The sequence below is a fragment of the Cygnus olor genome, chromosome Z, assembly GCF_009769625.2.
Source record: "Cygnus olor isolate bCygOlo1 chromosome Z, bCygOlo1.pri.v2, whole genome shotgun sequence".
In the NCBI taxonomy this organism is placed as follows: domain Eukaryota; kingdom Metazoa; phylum Chordata; class Aves; order Anseriformes; family Anatidae; genus Cygnus; species Cygnus olor.
Window position 1 is genome coordinate 54,222,718 of NC_049198.1, and position 22,187 is coordinate 54,244,904.

The window sequence follows — 22,187 nt, forward strand, 5'->3', positions numbered from 1 at the left end:
ACATTCAGTCTGTATTTTTTTTTAAGGAAAAAAAAAAAAGAGAGAGAGACTATTAACTATTTAATTATATATAGAAACAAGAATGAATTAAAAATTAATGCTTAAAGCACAATATTAATGTCCAAAAATCAGAATCAGATCAAATCATGGGCTGAAAAACACCAGTCATGGCCCAAAAGTTCCATAAAATTCAAAGAGAATTTGTTCAGGCCCCATAGCTGAAGACTATGGTATCTTAGATATATTTTAAACAAATACACCTAACTGATATTTTAAGTTATTACTTAGAAACAACTTCAAAAATTTGGTCCTAAGTAACCAAGTAACTAAGTAACCAAGACTAGAAAGTACCTGCATTAGTACCGGCTCTAGCACTTCAGTATTTTTCAGTATAGCTAGTCAGTGGCTATAGAGGAGAAAAGCCAGCTTAGACAGCCTGAGAGAATTAGAGAGCAAAATTATTCTGGAGTAACTCTCTTACAATACACTGTTTTCCCTCCCACGCAGAAGAGTGGAGCCCAGATGCCCTCAGGTCTTAGAAATGAGTAGAAAAAGAAGAAAAAGCTACAAGGGCAGAAAAAATTCTGATTCCAGAGAATGTAAGTTTACAGAAATATTTGAAGTAAAAGCATCAGAATCATAGGTGGTTGATCCAGTCACTCATCAAGACATAAATCCATGTTTGTGCCCAAAGCTATTTCTCAAATTGGAAATATTTACACTCAAGTGTAGTAAATATAGCCAATGTCTTGATGAGACTATGTCTTATTCTAGTCTTATTCTAGTACAGCTACTATCCTACTTATTTGTGGCAGTCTTTCCAAAAATACTGATGTTTAATTGCCTCAAATTGTCAAAATTGTCATCGTTTTACTGTAAATTTCTCAATGAATGTTGTCTAAGTAAAATAAACTGCAAACTATTATCCTCTAATACTGCATATGAATGATTCTTAAAATAATAAAAAAAAAATAATAAAATTATATATTAAATAATAATATTTAAATAAATAAATAAAAAGCCCAAGCAAGGCAGAATTTCACATAAATGTATAAACACTATGAAATCTTGCCTAGAACCTCCTGCCAGGAAACAGTATTCAAACAGCTTCAAACAGGGCTCATACCTCCTGGTAATGTGCCACTGATGTGTTGTGTGATTGTGACAATATTCATTAATCCCTTTGTTTGCTCATCTGTAAAAGTATTATAAAAGTCAGGTTCCATGTAATTTACCTGGAACTGCAAGCATGCAATGGGATATTGATTGTCCCAGCGTGTCCACAGGAATGAAGTAAATACTCAAAGGAATAATAGAAGTAAAAGGAGTACGTTTTTCTAAATGCAAAAAGAATACCCTATCACCTAAAAACTGTGAACCTTTCTAAGAAAATAAATATATATATATATTAATTTCTTCCAGTTAGAGTGAGTTAACATAATATACCCTTCATACTACTTATCAGATAACTAAGACAAAAGAAACAAATGCTGGATCAAAATAAATAAATAAATAAAATACCAATGTAGAAAATACACTACATTTTAAAGACAAAACAGTCATTTTCAATTAAAAGTGTCTCAAAGCTAATCATACATTTGTGAAACTGTTTACCAAATCATGGGAAAATGTTTTTTTCTTTTTTTTTCGTCTTAAATTAGATGAGCAGTTGTCACTCACTTGTAAATGCCAGCAAAATGTAGAAAACCTGGAAAATAAAGCAGACGAATCTCTGGCTCACTTCACTGAGCCACTGGATGTAAGGGATTCTGAAGAAAAGGGAACAGATCACGAAATCAAGGATCAGAGTAGTTCAGATGTGTCTGAAGATAGAGACGATGTGTCAGACAATGAAAAAGAAAGAAAGAAGGAAAAGAACTGCACTCCTCCAATGTTCTCTTCTCTGGAAAATGAAATCCTTGCTACAGCAACTTTCGATGAATCAGGAGGTTCATCAACAGGAAAAATTACAGTGTGGGGCAAACCAGACTCTGCAAAGCCTGTTAGTTTGGCTACCGGAATAATTACTGCAGAGGTAAAACACAGGTCTTTTAATGTGAAAGTAGAAATTAAGAATGTTTCTTTGTTTGATTCTGGAACAAACCTTGTGGCTGAGAAAAGGAAAAGTTCAAAGAACAATAAACACTGCCATGAAAGACATTACCAGAAAAGCCAGTGTTCAAGATGTCCAAAATACCAATGTCCTCCAAATGACCATTCAGAAGTAGACATTTGGAAGTGTAAGGGAACTTCTACACACAAAATTCAAACTGCTCTCAACAAGAATGCCTCACTGAAAATGAACATTGAAGGAAAGGAAATTAAAGTAGAATATATTAACAAAAAGAAAAACCTAAAAGTTAACATCAAACCTGGTACACAGAGGAAAACCTGCAACAAGGAATGTGAAGATACATATTGGAATGAAATGGATTGTTATGTAACAAAGGCACCTTGCAATACAGATTGTGAGTCACATTTTTGCTTTCATGAAAAAGAAGAATTTATATTCCCAGATGGATCCATACTTCTTCCTCCGCCTAAAGAATTTGCTGACTGTGACAAAATGCATTTAGATACTATTGCAGAGGGGGTCTCTTCATATCCTGCTAATGACGGAGAGGAACCTGACAGCCTCTCTACAGCCTTGAGAATTTGGGAGGGGGAAAATTACTTCTGTAAACATAACAAAAATGAGTATGAAGACCACAACAATGAAAAAGAAGACTTCTCAAAAGACAAAATACTTTTCTCAAAAATGAATAATACAAACTGTCTTCTAGCCAGTAATACCTTGAATAATTCAAACACTGGGAAGGAGCACATCAATAAGAATAGTGCAACAGCTCAAGAAAGAAATAACATTTACAAGTGCAATGGCACAGGGCAAACACCAGCAAGAAGAAAGTCTTTTCCTGATACTACCCTTGATGTACCATCACCATTTCACCCTAGAAGGGATTCTGGCTTCTATTCATTACCATCCTTGTCATTAAAAGTACCACCTAAGGAGACCAAAGCAGACATCTGTGGCAAGAACTCACACATTCATAACCACTGTACAGAACTTTGTATGTGTCCTGACTTGACCTCTTCACTGAGAAATTCGAAAGGTCTTAAGTCTACATATCAGTATGCTTTCACTTCATTTGATCATAATATTGCCATTTATCCATCTGAGCCTGAAGAAAGTCTAGATGACACTTGCTTACTGAATGACTATGCAGACTATGTGGGGCAAGATGAGGAAACAGAAGAAATACTAATGGAGAGTCTTCGCTCCATTGATACTATAAATGAGAAAAAAGAAAAAGGGCGTACAGAGTCTTTGAGAAACCTAGCCATATGGGAGGAAGACAGTGAGTCTACTGAAGATGTTTTAGATGGAGAAACACCAGAGTACAACCATCTAGAGAAGCATGTAGATTTACGGAACAAAGCTCAGCTGGTACAGGTCTCTCCACCTTCTAGGACCCCTGCAGGTGAACCTTTTAGTGACAAGGAAAATACTAATTCTGCTTCTATAGAATGCATTCCAAACCGACTTTCAGCCATACAGAAAAACGTTCAGCCACCCTCCACAGAGCCTGACATAACAAAGAAAAGGAGAGGATCAGTAATGACTGTAATAACTGGAGAACTAGAACAAAGACTCATTGTCCAAGGTGATACTAAATTGGTACCTGATCCCTTTGGCTCTGCAGTAAGAAAAGAGCCTAAACTTTTCTGTAGTATACAAGAAAAATCTTTGCTATCCCCCGTGATATTGGATCTTGAGGATCATGACATAGATAATGAATTAGAAAGCTTTTCTGAAATACAAGGTATTTCTGGGAATACCCTTCCTGAAATCAATTGCCATAATGATTCTGTACAGACAGCCATATTATCTCTCTCTTCAGCTTATACTGAAAAGAAAGAAATTTTCATAGAACGATCACATATCAACGAAAGAACAGAGAACCTTTGTGGTAAACAATCACCTGATGATAGCATAAGAACAGATGCTGGAGCAAATCAACTACCTCAGTTAGCCAAATCCACCTCCGATGAAGTTGAGAAAAAGGTTGAAATGAAAGAAGATTTTCAACAGAATATAGATTTCCCCCTATCATCAGTAAAACAGATTAGTCAGAAAGGTAGGTATTCTAAGATTTTTATAGTTAATGTCCCTTACACACCTCTGCATAGTTGTCTTAGTGCTCTAGTGACATCTTTGGAAAAATGAAAGTATGTTATGTCCTCACAAAAAGATGATATTGGTATACTTTAGCCATTTGGTTATACTATGCAGTTATCATATTGAGGATCCTAGGAGTGATTTTGTAATCAAGTAATTTAAATTTTAAAAATAAAGAAATATTTAAAGCAACTTTGCTCAAGAAGTAGTTTTCCTGTGCTAAACAGTCAACCCATCTGATGCTTCTGGTGAGAGAAGCAAACACCAAAACAGTATGGGAGTTTTGAGGTTGGCATGTGGCATATAATCAGAGCTCTGGTCATAATTTCAAAATCACATAAATCTATTTTTGGAATCTATGGTTTCTAAGCAAATATTGAATTCTAAGTACATCTAGGTCCTAATTATGGCTGAGCCTTTACATGACATAGAATTACCACAGCAGATCATTTAACCTTCCTTTCTCCTCTATTTATACAGCTAAGAAAACTGCATATTAAAAAAGATTTTTTTTCGCAAATTTCTTATCATCCCTTCTGTAATCCATTCATCTATATCCGTAATTGGTCATTTAAAAGGAGTGTTCTGAATCATAAAAATGTAAAAATGTACAGGGACACTGCACACTGCAGTGTAAGCTTTTTATATTACATCTATACACATGAATATGTATAAACATATTTTTGTGTGTATATTTGAAATATCACTCCAAAGCCCTTAATCTTTCTTTTTCTTTTTAATTTTAATCATTATACGCAAATATAATTCAGATAATCCTCTGTAGAAGAGATTGTTTCCAGCAGGTTTGGAGGTTAGGGCTTTTTTACTGTTGAAAAATATGTACTTCCTTATCATGGTTAAAACTATTCAAGAATCTTAGTAAAAAGTGCCAGTGAGTTTTTAATACTTTTTCAAGTTCACAATATCTGCAGAAAATACTGCTATGTCCTCCAAGACTGTTTTCTTATGTTTTTTATTTGTTTGTTTCTTGATTTTGGCACTGGTAATGGAAATTTCAAATAAACCTGAAGTTTGCTATTGACTAAATAGACAGATATACAGATAGATATGGTTACATTGGTTAATATCTAAAATAATACAATAAGTGGAGGATTAATTAAATGTTCCTTAGAACAAGGTACGGATAGAAGATACTGAAGGAAGCCTGCATGCTCAAAAACATTAGACCTCAATGGTTTAATGGTTTAATTTTTATGCAGCATAAAAATGCTTTTGTCTTGCAACTGCAAGGTGTGGTTATTTGTTGCATTATTTTTTAATCCTCCCCTCTTTTCTTTTGCCCCTTACTAAGAATTATATAACTGTGTGCTCTCTCTTAGCTATCACCTTATCTGGATTGTCCCACCCAAAACCTGTAACTTTGTCCCTCTTTCAGTTTATGGTCAAATTTTGGTTTTCTATCTGTGAAATTCTTAGTGATGCTGTGGAGGTCCTACCTTAAATGAGTAAATTTGTACATCCAGAAAGAAGTATAGGCATGCAAATTTTTAAAATTTGTTAATGTGAATCAAAGTCCGCTTGTAATGTAGGAATACAAACCTACTCAGCCAAGACACTGGGCACACAAGGCAATGTGAGGCTTACTGTGCTCAATAATTCAGTGACACTGGAAAGGAAATGTGGCAGTTTTCAACAATGGGTGACACAGAGGAAAATGTGTTTTGTTGATAAGTTTTCAACAATGGGGAACACAGAGGAAAAACAGATGAAAATGTTGTTAACAAGTTTGGAGAAAGGAGTCTGAGCAATCTAGAAGTCTGATGATGGTGTGGGAACTTAGTTATTATCAGAGGGACAAGGACTCATGCAAAGGGCATTACAAGAAATTTTCCACTTTTTCCAGTGTAACCCTATCTGCCTTTGTTGGTAGACACAGGTGCATTTTCAGAAGGGAATCCAATACAAAGTCTTACAATTGTTGTTTTCTTTGAAATGGTAATAGAATAAAATAAATTTCTATTGCTGTACTTAGAAAGAAGCCTAAAATAAAAATACAGATCCTTTTATCTACATTCGTCTTGCAAGACTTTAATGTTTAAAAATACTTTATATATCTACATACTGACCACTTCAAAAATGTACAAGCACTTGTAAATAAAATCCATGAACAATTAACTTACTTCTGTATAAAAATGCCATACAAATGGTTGTATAGGTATTTAAGTACAAGTGCAACTATCACACTGTAGTCACATGCACTTTCCTCTGCATGAATACATCAACAAGTCTAAGAAGTATAGTTTATGGGTATTTTGAGTGTTATTTGATATTTTCATTTCTGTGTTAGCAAAGATATTCTTGTATTTATAATGTGAAAATGTAAAACCGTATAATTTCTCACGTTCCTTACAAACAATGTCTGGTTATAATTTAGACTTGAAATCAGAAATGAATAAAAACAGAAAGATACCATTAATGAAAGATGCCAGAGCCAGTGACAGCTCCCAGGAAGAAGCAATAGACCAATGGGCCAGGAGACGGAAACAGTTCAAAGACAGCAAAAAATGCAGTTCAACTGGTGGAAGTTCCATAACCAGCACAATCACTGAAGGATCAAGTGAGTATATTAGTCTTACAGTTTTATTATTTTTTCTTTATGCAGTTGACACTCTGTCAGGACTTTCAGCCAAGGAAACTGATCTTCCATTCATAACCTGAGTCTCTATCTTTGTTATCATAAGCAAGAATAGTTTATCTGACTGAACTCTGATCATGGGAGTCAGTAGCAGAAAAATATGGCTGGAAAAAAAAAAAAAAAGAAAGAAAAGTAGATTGTACCATCCTTGTCCAGATGCAATAAACCCTAGGACAATCACTAGACTTAGACAAGTAATCACTTATGGCAGCAGCTTTGAGGGTGCAACAAAAGCCACAGTCCTGTTGTCTGTTTTGCTTATGTTAAAGACGTGGTGAGCTGGGAGTCCTTCTCTCCTTATTAAGACACCCACCCACTCCAGCTTTTATCTTCAGATTTGCTGCCTAGATTGTCTTTCCTTGTCCCTATAGTTATTGGAACAGTTAGTCCTGCAACTGTCTCATTATGAAATCTGTCACCTCACCATATGCTTGAGTTTATACCAAATTCAGTAGCTTAAATCATATGGTAAAGAATTATAAAGATGAACTGTTTAATGCTTTTACTTTTCCTGCAGATGGAGTCCCCAAGCAAGGGTTGCACATTCTAAGATAAAGCATATGTGCTACTTCGTAACACCACCTTTGCCTCCTCTTTTGCTATTTTAACTAACAAGGTTAAAGGTAAAAGGTAAAAGGTACTTTTTAACAGATGAAGAAATGCACACTTTCCAGTGGAATTATTTTGTGCTAGAATGTTTACTTTCAGTGAGGGAATCACAGAATGGCTGAGGTTGGCAGGGACCTCTGGAGATCATCTGATCCAGCCCCTCTGCTCCAGCAGGTCCACCTGTGGCAGGTTGCCCAGGACCATGTCCAGACAGCTGTTGAGATCACCAAGGAGGGAGACTCTACCACCTCTCTGGGCAACTTCTGTCAGTGCCCCGTTACCCACCCACATTAAATTGTTTCCTGGTGTTCAGAGGGAACCTGTGTTCCAGTTTGTGACCATTGCTTCTTGTCCTGTTACTGAGCACCACTGAAGACGGCCTGGCTCCATCCTTTTTGCACCCTCTCTTGAGGAATTATAGACATTGATGAGATCCCCCCTGAGCCATCATTCAGATCATAAATAAAAACGTTAAGCTACTTATTGGCCTCCAGCAAGACTCTGCACCACTGATCACCAAACACTGGGTTCAGCCATTCAGTCAGTTTTCAGTCCACCTCACTGTCTGCCCATCCAGCCCATGCATCCACAGCTTATCTGTGAGGATTGTATGGAGACTGTGTGAAAGGCCTTACTGAAGTCCGGGAAGAAAACATCCACTGCTCTCCCCTCATCCATCAGGCTGGTTATTTCATTGAAGAAGCTTATCAAATTGGTCAAGCATGGCTTCCCCTCGGTGAACCCATGATGACTACTCTTGATGATTTTCTTGCTTTTCATGTGCCTAGAAATGGTGTCCAGGGTTAGCTTCTCCGTCACCTTTCCAGGAACAGAGGTGAGGCTGACCAGTGTCTAATTCCCTGGGTCCTCCTTCTTACCCTTCTTGAAAATAGAATTGACATCTTCTTTCCTCCGGTCTTCAGGCACTTCTCCCAGTCACCATGGTTGTTCAAAGATTACTGAGAGTGGCTTCACAATGATATCTGCCAGCTCCTTCAGTATTCATGGCTGTATCCTATCAGGGCCCAAGGAGTAAACATATGTCCTGTTTGCCCAAGTATTCCCTTACCTGATCTTCCACCAAGGGTACATCTGTTTTGCTCTAGGCTTTTCCCTTGGTTTCTGGGACCTGCCATTCCTGAGGGCCAGTCTTGCTACCAAAGCACTCACTACCTCAGCCTTTTCCATGTCCTGTGTAACCAAGTCACCTGTCTCATTCAGCAGTGGACCCACATAATCATTAGTCTTCTGTCACCAATGTACTTTAAGAAGTTATTCTCATCTTTGATATCCCTGGCCAGCTTCAATTCCATTTGTGCTTTAGCTTTCCTAACTTCATCCCTAGATGCTCAGATAATGTCCCCGTATTCCTCTCAGATCACCCATCATTAGTTCCACCCTCTGTATGTTTTTGCATTTGAATCTGGCCCAGAAGCTCCTTGTTCATCCACACAGGCCTCCTGGCATTTTTGCCTGACTTTCTATTTGTTGGGATGGATGTCTCTTGAGCATGGAGTAGGTGATTCTTGAATACATTAAAAAAAAAAAAAAGTTTTATTGGGCCCCTTTTCATCCAGGAATTTATCTCACAGGACTCTTCCAACCAGGTCTCTGAAAGAGGCCAGTGTGCTCTCCTGAAGTCCAGGGTTGTGATCTCACATTTCACCCCACCTCCTTACCTCAGAATTCTGAAGTTCATCATCTCATGGTTACTGCAGCAAAAGCTGCCTTTGACCTTAACTTTCCCAACAAGTCCTTTGTTGTGGGTGAGTATGAGGTCCAGCAGAGCACCTCTCCTCATTGGTTTCTCTATCACTTGGAGGAGCAAGATATCAATGCTATCGCTGCTATCACAGAAATGTTGTGGGACAAATTCCACAGCTGGAACACTGGGCTACAAGTTTTTCAGAAGAGATAGGCAGGGAAGTAGGGGAAGGGGTGTTGCTGTCTATGTTAGGGAATGGATTGATTGCAAAGAGCTGACTCTGAGAAACAGCCACGGAGAGGTTGAGAGCTTGTGGGTAAAAGTTAAGGACTGGACCAATAAAAGACACCTTGGATTTGGGGTCTACTACAGGCCACCTGATCAAGGGGAGCCTGTTGATGAGGCCTTCTTGCTTCAATTACAAGAAGTGTCATGCTTGCATGCTCTCATCCTGTTGGAGGAATTCCTGGTCCAGTTATTAGACAAACCAACCAAAGGAGAAGCATTACTGGGCCTGGTGCTCACTAATGCAGATGAACTCATTAAAGAGGTTAAGATAGGAGAAAACCTGGGCTGCAGTGACTGTGCTGTGGCTGAGTTTGTGATCTCAAGGAATGTGGGCCTGGCAAAGAGTAAAGTCAGGATGCTGAATATCCAAAGAGCAAAATTCCAGATATTTAAAGACCTAGTGGATGAGATCCCCTGGGACAATGTCCTTAGGAACAAATGAGCTGAACAGAGATGGCAGCTCTTTAAGGATGTTTTTCTTAAAACACAAGAGTTCTCCCTCCCATGTATAAGAAAGCAGTTTGGGAGGGCAGAAAACTGGGATGGCTGAGCAAGGACCTGTTGGTCAAACTGGAGCGCAAGAAGGAAATGCATAGTCAGTGGAAGCAGGGGCACATGGCCTGTAAAGAGTACAGGGATGGTGTCTGGATATGTAAGGATGGGATCAAGAAAGCCAAGGCACAGATGGAACTGAGCTTGGCAAGGGATGCAAAGAATAACAAGAAAGGATTCTGTAGGTATATTGCTCACAAAAGAAAGGCCAAAGAGTGCGTACCCCCTATGATGGATGAGAAGGGAAAACTGGTGTCAACAGACAAGTAGAAGGCAGAGGCACTCAACAACTTCTTGCTTCTGTGGGCAGGCTTCCCATGTCCCTTGAGTCTCTGAACCTCTAGGTGAGGGCTGGGGAAGCAAAGTCCCACCCACTGTAAGTGAAGAGCAAGTTTGAGACCACCTGATGAAACTGAACATGTACAAGTCTATGGGGCCGGATGCCATGCATCACAGGGTCCTGATGGAACTGGCTGATGAAGCTGCCAAGCCATTGTCCATCTTATTTGAGAAGTCATGGCAGCCAAGCCAAGTCCCTGGTGACTGGAAAAAGGGTAACATCACTCCCATTTTCAAAAAGGGTAGAAAGAGGGATCTGGGGAACTACAGCCCAGTGAGCCTCACCTCCATGCCTGGCAAGATTGTGGAAAAGATCCTCCTGGAAGCAATATCAAAGCACATGCAAGACAAAGAGGTGATCCTAGGCAGCCAGCATGGCTTCAGCAAGGGCAAATCATGCCTGACCAATCTGGTGGCCTTCTATGATCAAGTGACAGCATCAGCAACCAATGACATCCACCTGAACTTCTGTAAGGCCTTTGACACAGTTCCACATGACATCCTGATCTCCAAATTGGAGAGATATAGATTTAATGGGTGGACCATGCAGTGGATAAGGAGTTGGCTGGACGGTTGCATGCAGAGAGGGATGGTCAATGGCTCTATGTCCAGGTGGAGGCCGGTGACGAGTGGTGTCCCTCAGCGGTCTGTCCCAGGACCAGTACTGTTTAATGTATTTATCAGTGGCATAGACAGTGGGATTGAGTGCACCCTCGGCAAATTTGCAGATGACTCCAAGCTGAGTGGTGCAGTTGATACAACAGAAAGAAGAGAAGCCATCCAAAGGGACCTGGGCAGGCTTGAGAAGTCAGCCCATGTGAACCTAATTATTTTCAACAATTCCAAGGGCAAGGAGCTGCACCTGGGTCAGGGCAATCCCAGATGTGAGTACAGACTGGGAGAAGAACTCATTGAGAGCAGCCCTGCGGGAAGGACTTGGGGGTTCTGGTGGATGAAAAGCTCAACATGAGCCAGCAGTGCGTGCTTGCAGTCCAGAAGGCCAACTGCATCCTGGGCTGCATCAAAAGACATACGGCCAGCAGGTTGAGGGAGGTGATCATCCCCATCTATTCTGCATTTGTATGGCCACACTTGGAGTGCTTGCACCCTAGTCTGGGGCCCCCAGCAGAAGAAGGATGTAGAGGTCCAGAGGACAGCCACGAAGATTATCAGAGTGCTGGAGCACCTCTCCTATGAAAATAGACCAGGAGAGTTGGAGATGTTCGTTTTGAAGAAGAGAAGGCTCCAGGGAGAGCTCATTGCAGCTTTTCAGTACTTAAAGGACAACTTTCTACTTGGGCAGATAAAGATAGGACAAGGGAAAATGGTTTTAAACTAAATGAGGGGAGATTTAGATTACACGTTAGGAGGAAATTCTTCACTCAGAGGGTGGTGAGGCACTGGAACATGTTGCCTGGAGAAGTTGTGGATTTCTCATCCCTGGAAGTGTTCAAGACCAGGTTGGACAACCTGATCTAGTGGGTGGCATCCCTGCCTATGGCAGGGGGGCTGGACCATTCTGTGATTCAATGAATGCACTCCAAGACCTCCTGGATTGCTTATGTTCTGCTCTGTTGTCCCTCCAGCAGATACTGGGGTGTTTGAAGTTACCCATGAGGACGAGGTCCTGCAAATGTGAGGTTTCTTCTGTCAAGCTGTACAGGCCTCATCCACTTGTTCTTCCTGGCGAGGTGACCTGTAGCAGACACCCAGTATAGCGTCAGCTTTACTTGTGACCTCTCCTTAATCCTAACACCTACACTCTCAGTCAACCACTCATCCACACCCAGGCAGAGCAATATGCACCCTAGCTGCTCTCTAACACAAAGAGCAACACCCCCTCCTCAGCTTCCCAGCCTGTCCTTCCTAAAGAGCCTGTGTCCTTGCATCGCAACACCAATCATGGGAGCCACATGTCCGTGATGCCAAAAAGATCACAACCCTGCAGCTGCATACAGGTCTCTAACTCATCTTGTCATGTTCCCCATGCTCTGTGCATTAGTGTACCAGCACTTAACAAAAGGTGTTCCAGCATACTGTTCCTAGAAAAGTTTTGAGAGATTTTTCCATAATGGTGCCTTGTAGGCACTTTCTTGCTTACATGCAAGTGCTGGAGGTGCACCCACTTAAGTCCCATTTTATTGATTTTGTTATGCCTTCCTCTTGCTTTCATCCCATGTCCTTTGCTCAGAAACCCTGTCCATCACTCCCTCACAGGGCTGCCAGTTACTCTCTCCCTTCCTGACCCTTCCTACTTTAAAGCCCTCCTTATGAAACCAGCCATCCTGTTGGCAAAAATAGGTTTGTCCTGCTTAGTGAGCTGGGTTCCATCCTTCTCAAGCAAACACTGGTCCACAAACAGGTTTATGGTCATACAATCCAAAGCCCTGTCCCAAGATCCATTTTGCAGCCAGATTTTTGGTCTATCCCATTAGTGCCCTTCTCACACCCATTCCCTTTACCAACTGTATTGAGGAGAAAATTACATGGGCTGCCATGCCCTTGACCACTGCCTCCAGAGCTCACTAGTCACTGTTGATACTGCCCAGGTTTCCCCAGCAGTATCATTTCTGCCCATGTGGAGTAACAGCAAGGGGTAGTCATCAGAGCATTGAACAAACTTAGGTAGTCTGTTCACAATATCCCAGATCCAGGCCGCCAGCAGGCAACAAACTTGACAGCAACCTATAGCTGGTAGATCAGGTCAACAGATGAGTGCCATTGTCCCCTGGAGCCAAGAGTCACCCATTACAATGACTCACTCTTTCTTCCTGTTGCCCTTGTATAGTTTAGGATTAAGTGAACCAGAACTTCTGCTTGTAGGCACACCTGGCCCCTCTTCATCTGTGAGGAGGATCCTCATTTATTTTGTAGATGCTAGATGTCAGGTGGGGGAAGATCCTTCCTCTTGGTGCCCAAACACCATTACCAGATTTATAACCTCCTTTTTGAAGAATGTTGAGTGCAAACCTATAAAAGACTGACAGCCATAAGACATCAGTGTGGGTCCAATACAACATAAACTGTGAATAAATTCCATCCCTGTGCTGAAGAGGTAAATCCCACATTAGCAGAGTCTCAATCCCCCTCCTAAACATAGGTGTTTGTTGCTAACTGGGATACCATTAGGTTTCCAAGATATGTGACATACAGGGGGTGCCTGCCTCTTTGGGGCAGTAACTGGAGGGCAAGTGAGGTACCTTAAAGCATCTAATATGGCATTAGCTTCCTATGTTCAGATAACTGAATCATGCTCTGTTTTTAATGTCCACTAAAGAAAACAGGGATTTTTTTTTTTTAATCCACCAGAGCCACAAAACACCAGAACTCAGAAAACATATCAAGAGATGCATACAGCCAGATAAACTGTTTGTTGATTTCAACAGTGATAGCTTTAGAGTATAAAGTGAACCATAAAATGTATCAGATCAGGCACACACTGGTTTTATAGAGAGAATATAGATATATATATAAGGACCAAGTTGCAAGAGAGAAACTTGCCTTCCTTGAGGAAGAGGAAAGTGGTCAGACAATTGTGTCACAATTCCTAGTGTCTAAGCATTTTGTGCTACAGGTCTGAGACTTCTGTCCTTTTCTCTTGGGTAGCTAGTCTGTTCCCTGATATTTACAGACTTGAGACAACTGTAATCGATATTTGGCACCAGCAACTCCTTAGATGCTTGATTCTAGCAACCAGAAGTGCAGTTGGAAGCTACCAATGTTAGTGCAGCTTGTTCCTAACACTCATAAGCTGCTAGGTTTGACATCTGTGCCAAAATATCAAGGAGAAGAGAAGTGAAAAGACATTTGAGAAATGTCTTTGCATAACTCCTTAATGCCAAAGCAGCAGCATTCATTTCTGTGGTTTTGCCCCCTAAGTACATTTTAAGCTCTGCTACTGTTATAACAACTCAATGTTAAATTGCCAAAATACTGTTGTATTGAATTGCTTGGGATTAGTCTAGGATTTCTTCATTTATAAATGCATGGTAGAAAGCTAAGATGTTTTTTAAATCTGCTCAGTAGTATTTATTTTTTTTTATATATATATTTGTTATCAGCTTTATAGACAGCTAGTCATGCCATTTTTTATACGGTTAATCATGCCATCTCATACTTCCTGCATAATATGGAAGAAGCCAGTAGCTGTGGCATATTTGTCCATATAGATACAGTTAAGCAAACTGTTAAAGTTAAAATACACTCATTTGGATGTATTCAGAATGTAACTTGCTGAACAAAACTACAGAAGGGTTATTTTTTCAAAACCCTTCTTACAGGAGGGTTTTCTTTCTGAAAAGATTTTACAGAATCTTGCCTGTTTTGAAACTGGAAATCGTTCTACTTAACTGTCACATCAAATACAGGATAAATAAAGCAGGGGCATTCTCCAGCTGCATATAAATCTAGCTGCATTATACCAGGCATTCTGTACTGAAAGGACTAGGATATGTTTTCCTCTTAGGCAACTTATACTAAAGCATTTTTTCAGCTTATCCATTAATGCAGTCTCTGATGTTATATACTTTTCTATGCCTTTCACTACCTGGTTTTAGCCTTCCAGTTCCAGCTCCCAGGCTGCTTGGGAGGTTGTCACATCACTGCACAGCCTCTTTTTTCTCCAGTCAGACTGCTGTGTAGAGCCAAGCTCTCCCACAGCCAGCTGTCTCTTGTCCCTTGTGAGCCTGAAAATTATTGCTTTTTCCTATAGCAGAGGAATTAGTGTCCTCCCCCATCTCCACGCTAACCCAGGTGACATGGCCTGGCCCAGCAGACTCATTACAAGACATTCTGAATGCAAATTATTATCAAATACAAATCTGAAAATCCTTATAGTAACACAGGTAACATCAGACAAATATTCAACAGACTATGATAAACCAGGAGATCTACGTCAAAAAAAAAAAAAAAATTCCTCACCTCCTTTTCAATAAAAGTAAATACAGACATCTGGAAGAGTTAAGGTTAAGAAAACAACAAATCTAGTAATCATTACCTGAGTTGTCAGTCAGTTTTTAGCTTCTTGTTTTCCCATGTGTGCTTAACTCATACTAAATTCTTCAAAAACTTGTTTAGTTTCCTGATCAAGTAGTGTGCATAAGAAAGCTCAACACTTGGCTAAAGCCAGACTTCTCTTACACAGGTGCAGCTCCTCTTTAGACCGTTTGCATTTGGTATTCAAGTTCAGTATGTAATAATATCCAATTTGTGATTTTATATTCTGACATCTTTGCATACTGCCCCTTTAACAGCAGCAAATAAGCAGAGACATTACAAACATCACTCAGGGCACTTCTTCCTTACTTGCTGACTGAAGTCTTTAATTCTTCATGCATTTTGCCTACTAATATTACTTTTATTTGTTTTATCCTCATGACAGTGAATTCTGAGGATGCTAGGTCCGTAGATCTGGGACTACATTCTGAAAATGAGGACAGAGGTTTCTATACAGAAAACTTTCATTCTGCTTCCTGGGTTTTCAGAGGAGATGATGTCTCTCCTGATAATAGTCCTAGATGTCTCAGCAAAAGACCTAGACCAGTGGCAAGTAAGTTGTCTAAAGCAACAAGTAATAAATGTCATGAAAGTGTAAGTAGTTTGCACACTCTGAGGATAACATGAAATCAACATTTTGGAGAAGATGCCAGTTGCTTATGATGCAGACAGGAGCAAGAATCTAAATCCAAGAAGCTAAAAGGGGAAGGAATAAATAAATAAATAAATAAATAAATATGTAGTTCTTATTTAGCTACTATCTTGAAAAATATCAGAATGAATTGACAAAATTGATACTGGTAAAAAGACAAAATTAAGCATCATCTCTTGTTGCAAGATAAATGTAGATGTAATATAATTTCATAACTTCTTCAAGCATCACATTGTAGAGAGCTGTTTCTGGACATAAAGCCTAGTAGTAGTCATAAAATCCATTCTCCATCAAACTTTCAAACGTAGTTGGTCAAGAAAGAAAAGCATCAAGTTTTCAATGGGTATGAAAGAATCGTCTTGTTCTATTTGCAATTTAAACCCACTCATGCAAACAGATAAAAGTGAATAATTTTGTGGGGGTTGTGCCATTTTCCTTCACTTTTCATATGGTAAATTACTTAAAGGTAACACAGTTCAAAGAACTAAGAACAAAGTGAAACACCTATCTTTCACGGAGATAGTTCTTTGTTGGAACTCATAAATTATTCACAACATGAGAGAAAACAAATATCTTCTATGCATCTCCAGATATGAAAAATCTCCCTTAAACTGTATGAGAATATTCTGGAGAGTATTTTGATTGCCTTTCTTCCCAAAGGAGAGCTCAGAAGTTCAGCAAGATACTTAAAGTACATATTGAAGTATTTATGCTCTTTTAAATAAACAATATCAACTGGCCTACTAGTAAAGTAACCTCTAAAGCAACTTCAACTTTTCAAATATTACACAATTTGAAGAAAAAACAGCTATCATAAATTATTATTAAATCAGCCTCCATTAAACAAACCCAGTAAAACAGTCCAATGGTCAAAAGCAGACAAAAGAAAATTCAAATTTACACAGAACTCTTTCACGACTATGAAAAAAGCAAGACAATTTGAGAAATGGTACTGATACTGAACCCCAAGAAAAAGTTGAAACATGAAATAGAAAATTAAAACCCAGTTTTACTTTTTACTGAGGATAATTCTGTTATGTCTTAAATTCTGCTAACATGACATTTCACATGGGTAAAACCACTGATGGTAGGAGATCCCAGTGTGGTGGAGTTATGACTACAGGCTGTGGGAGTGGGGCATGAACAGGGAAGGGTGGGTGAAAAAAAGAAAAAAAAGCATACAATTGATATCCAAGAGAGACCTTCTAAAATGGACAAAGAGTGATAGTACAATAAATGGATTTGAAAATTTAGAGCGTGCTTTGTGTTTGCAGCTTAAAGGTCTGACATGCATTCCTTTAACAAAGAGCAGAAGTATTTTTCTCTCCAAGAATGTAGTCAGTGGAGTGGAACATCTAAGCGCTTCTCTGCCGCTTCATTACAAAGTCGAGCCACTTAACTGCTGATGAAAGTACATTTCATTCACGCTGTTAGTCTTTGCGATGTTTTGTCAGTCACGATGTGAGGGTGGTATGCCCTGGAAAAGCAGCAATACCAAACAGCTAGGAGTGATGCTAAACCACCCCAGCCATCTGCGCAATCAGTAACTGTCAGTGCCTGTAAATAAAAAGGTTTAAAAATACGCTGCTGCTAGTTAAATTGAATTTGATTTGCAGAGAAAAAGGGATCTCTTCTTCCATTTTCTGCAGTTCGTGAAAGAACAGTGAAGATTGCTAAAGGAACTGGTAACTACCCTTGGGGTTTCCGGATCCAGTTCTCAAAGCCTATCCTTGTGACTGAAGTTGACACAAGTAAGTTGTGTTTGCACCAGTGAAATTCTGCTACGAAAATATATAAATATATAATATTAAATGATATAATAATAGTATAATATGCATAAATGAAAGTACCTATTATATAATATATAATATTCATATATGTAAATAATTTTCGTAAGTAGTTGATTTAAGATGTTTAATAAAACATACCTGAACAGCTCAAAACAAGCTATCTTAGAGCCTCACACATCTGTACACTAACAGAACTACACTGTTCTGTGACTTTCCATGCCAGTTCATACCTCATACAAGTGTCTGCATCTAGGCTTTCTCCAGAACTAGTCTACAGTTTTTTTGGGACTGACATCCATTAATGACAACAGACCCTTCAGGATGAAATGGAGGATGCAGTGATCCTCCTAACAACACTCCCAAAAGTCTAATTAGCTGGAGACAATTTTACTTGGATGGGTTTCCAGTGAGCCATCTACAAACCTTAATAAATGGAATGTTAAATTCTGTAGGGTAGACTGATGATTGTGAGGAACTCCAGAAGGACCTCATGAAACTGTGTGAGGGGAAAAAAAAAAAAAAAAAAAAAGTAAAAAAAAAAGTACGTATAGAGTTTCAACAAGTTAAACTGTAACAAAGATAAAAGATAATTCCCCTAGAGAAGAATGATGCAGAGCATGATATTGGCAACTACATGCAAGAATGAGATCTTGGGAGTCACCACTGCAAGATCCCTAAAATCTTCAGCTGTGTGTAATGGCAGCTTGGAAAGCCAGCCAAATTTGGCCCCATCAGTAACAGTAGTGAGACTGAGACACTGGTACTCATTTGACTGCTACCTAAAACGTTGGTTTCACCCTAGAGTATTGTTTACTGTACCGCTCTCTGCATCTCAGGATGGACAAAACAGAATTCAAGAAGGAGCAGAAGGTACTCAAAGATTTCTACTGCCAAAGGCAGATATAATTAAAAATGTCTCTCCAGACCAACAATGCTAGTGAGTGCCTTTAGCAAGGCACCTAAGAATAGGTCTATTACTTTCCCAGCTTCATGTATCATACTGTTCAGGTTCCTGAGAATACTGGGCTACTGTCAGAGGCCTATGACCCCATAAGCTGAATCCATGATTTTAAAAACTGCATGCTTAGCTAAATAAAATCATCATTAAACTTTGGTAGAGAAAATCAGAAAAGTCAGAAATCTGAGCAAGGGAGCAACATGCAGAGAAAAAAAAAAAAAAAACATCCACAGAGGTCAACATGTTATTAAATGTTATTAACAAACATTTTACAATCCTCTAGATTTATATTAGAATCATGAGTATTCCCTTAAGACCTGAACATTGTTGGATTTATACCTTAGGCATGTTTTGTGCATGAAGTCCCTGTTCAGTTCTAAAAGTCATTCTAAATTGCCTCAGAGCAAACACTCTACTTAATAAATACTAAAAATAAAGCCTTCAGTTCAGAAGAGCAACTCATGCAAAGGACAGACCTATTCAGAAAAAAAAAAAAAAAAAAGTAGGAAGGGGTTCTCTTTATATGTCTACATCTATTGTTTATACAAGGACCTTTTAATCTTTTACTGTTACCTACAAGAAAATAAACATGATTTTGTCAAAAGATCCTAGAAATCATTCACTGTTTACACATCTGAATGCAATCAGTAATTTTCATTATCAACTGAAGTCTTGCCAATAATGTAAATTTAAAAATATATTTAAAAAAATTTAAAAAAAAAACCACTTTGCCTACAGAATACTGTAGAAAGGACCTAGTAAGATTAAATATTGGCTATGTAATCCTCTTCATCCTGAAACAAATACATACTTTAACTCCAGAATATATTTTTAATTTATAGCCCTAGAAACCAGATAATCTTCACAGTATAATTCAGTTGAAAAATGATTTACCATGAATCTGAGAAAGTAATTTTGAAGGAAAAAAGTCATTCTGCTCATCTTATTAGAACATTAATTTGACTAAAAGGTTAAAGATGAATATCAGTCGTTGCTGATTATTTTAAGGAAATAGAATTACTGGATTCAACCAGCATTCATCTAAATAGCACAGCTGTGACAATGTGTACTTGGATAACAACCAGTTATATCAGATAGCTTGGAATTTAAGTACCAATTCGTATAAAGTAATCTGTCTTGCACAGAAATGTTTCTTCTCTCTAGCATTAAAAGTTTTAGCTGACTTCCCCATTGTAAACATACAGATTGCCTTAGTGCTTTTGAAGAGATAATATAACCTAAGAAGAGGCATTTCAAATTAGAATGGGAGGAAGTTTTGTACCTAAATATAAATAGATCATAGGTCATGAGTGAAGCATTAGCCCTAGTACATAACAACTTTTTCCTGTAAACTACTAATTAAAATGAAACATAGCAAAACAGCTAATAGCATAGTATATCACTGTTATTAAAATTATTTTTATGTTCTGTCTTCAAATGCAGTTGCTTTAAAAAGATAGTGGATTCTTTTTGCAGACAAACTTTCAGTGAAATTTTGCTCTCTCAAAATATGACTCATTTCATTAAAACAAACGTGAAACTTGCATCTGTATTCTTTTTTGTTTGCACAGTGAAATAAAGACATTTTAATAAAGTTTTAAAGATTGTTTATGACCATAAAATTTTGTATGAGATCTTCAAGGCCAACAGAAACCAAAATGTCTGATTTGCAAATGATTTGTAATATATATGAGTGTTAACCGCGGCTTTTTTGTGCCAACTATTCATTATTAAGTTTTAATAACCTTTTCCCTACGATTTCTAAGCATTCTCAGAAACACTCTGAACAAACACATTTACTGCATGATAGGGTACATAGAAATTACTTTAAGTAATATAGATGTGGAACATTATTTTCAATAAAAATAAAAATAAACATTTTTTTCACAGTACGTAGGAATGCTTCATTATAAGTTAGAAGAAAATGTCTGAGAAATATGTAGGTGGGATCTAGATAACTATGTATTAGTTCTTGTGAATGTACAATTTTAACCAATACACAAAAGGATGATATATTAACAAATCTGTTTCAGTCCCTCCTTCACTGGCCCTTATCTGACTTTCTATCTTATTTCCCATTAAAGATAAAACCAACAAAATATTGTGGCCAAATTGTTAAATGTCAAAAGAAACATCAGCACAGAAAGTAGTTTAGGTCATCTTTTGGTCTTAAATCCAAAGTTCAACAGAATAAGGGATGCTTTTTCTACTGACTTTACAAAACATTGCATGAAATCTCTTTGTTTCTTGTTTAGAACAAAACCCTGATGTTGAAATGCCAGTTTGCTTCTTAGAGCGTTTAAGTCGAAATGTCATTTTTAAAGGACACTTCTTCACTGCTAGTGATTCTCTGTTTCTGAATGAGCAACTAAATCTTGAAGTTTCATTTACAGACCACTAACAGGTTGCTCAGGAAAACATGCTCCATCTCCAAGCTGAAGTCACAAAAGCCCCAAAATATAGTTTTTGGCTGCTCTAACAGATACCTCTTTTGCTAGAAGAAAAGAAAACTGATCATGTTTTGTACATTAAGTCTAAATAAAATTCATTTTTGACTCCAGATAGTGCAGCTGAAGAAGCAGGTCTTCAGGTTGGGGATATTCTGATAGCAGTCAACGGAACTGATGTCACCAGCATGCCACATTCAGAAGCTGCTAATCTGGCAAGGAAAGGTAAGTTTGAGCTCACAGTAAATTACACGGATGGGTCGTAATTGCTGTACAATGCTCAGAAGATCCAGACAAAATGGTTTTCCCAGACAAAACTGTTTCATACATTGGTATTTAAATACACTAGCATTGCCTACATCTCTTATTTATCTAGACCATGCCAGAAACACAGAAGAAAAGGGGCGTATCCACAAAATATTCCCCAAACAGCACATTTATCAGTAATGCTTTTGGTTCTTCTGCCTTAAAGGAAGTGGCTGAGAAAGCCCTGAAAGTGACTGTAGAGATCCTAATACCCTATTTATACCTTGTGCTTCCTGATGGAGAGAATTCACAGCTTGGTTCAGTGCACCAAGTAGTTATTTCTGTGTCACTGAGACCAGTCAGGAGTGCAGAGAGGTTATTTCATTGAGGTATCCTTTTGCAGCATCAAAGAAATTCAGTGATATTGATCATTTCACATTCTTCGTCAAGTTCCAATGACGAAACCCAAAGTTACCCGTGTTCACATGCTGAAAGTCAGTTTACTGCAGTTCTTTTATTTATCCCAGATATAGTTTTGACAAGTGCTCATGGGAAATTCAATCAATTAAAATGCTTTTACAAGACAGTGACAAATTTGTCTTGACACATACCAAGTTGTTTAATTCTAGAAGTGCCATTCACACTGATACATTTAAGAGCCTGTCAAGTCTTTCAATAGATAAATCTCTAATTACAGGGTATTTTTAACTCCTCTAGGAGAACACCCCCTGGCCTGAATCTTGGCATGCAAGCAGTATTTCCAAAGTCAA

General features: G+C 38.5%; 2 protein-coding genes across 2 annotated transcripts in view; both read left to right on the top strand.

The window, feature by feature from the left end:
• Window positions 1-461: 461 nt before the first annotated feature.
• On the top strand, window positions 462-4,228 carry LOC121061849. Its single transcript, XM_040541265.1, has 2 exons — window positions 462-599; window positions 1,662-4,228. Exons 1-2 carry the CDS (start codon window positions 542-544, stop codon window positions 4,226-4,228), a joined length of 2,625 nt encoding a protein of 874 aa, XP_040397199.1. The 5' UTR covers window positions 462-541.
• Window positions 4,229-6,579: 2,351 nt separating this feature from the next.
• The window catches only part of LOC121062190, a 37,043-nt gene continuing 21,435 nt past the window's right edge, over window positions 6,580-22,187 (top strand). The window contains exons 1-4 of the mRNA XM_040541905.1: window positions 6,580-6,758; window positions 15,710-15,877; window positions 17,626-17,727; window positions 21,286-21,396. Coding sequence (XP_040397839.1) covers window positions 6,590-6,758; window positions 15,710-15,877; window positions 17,626-17,727; window positions 21,286-21,396 — 550 coding nt within the window. The 5' untranslated portion in view covers window positions 6,580-6,589. The remainder of the gene's footprint in view (window positions 6,759-15,709; window positions 15,878-17,625; window positions 17,728-21,285; window positions 21,397-22,187) is intronic.

Excerpts from the sequence above, each read along its gene's own strand:
- LOC121061849 (XM_040541265.1), top strand. The coding sequence starts at position 542 with ATGAGTAGAAAAAGAAGAAAAAGCTACAAGGGCAGAAAAAATTCTGAT. Across the intron at positions 600-1,661 it reads AAATTCTGATTCCAGAGAAT|ATGAGCAGTTGTCACTCACT; the intron begins GTAAGTTTACAG and ends GTCTTAAATTAG.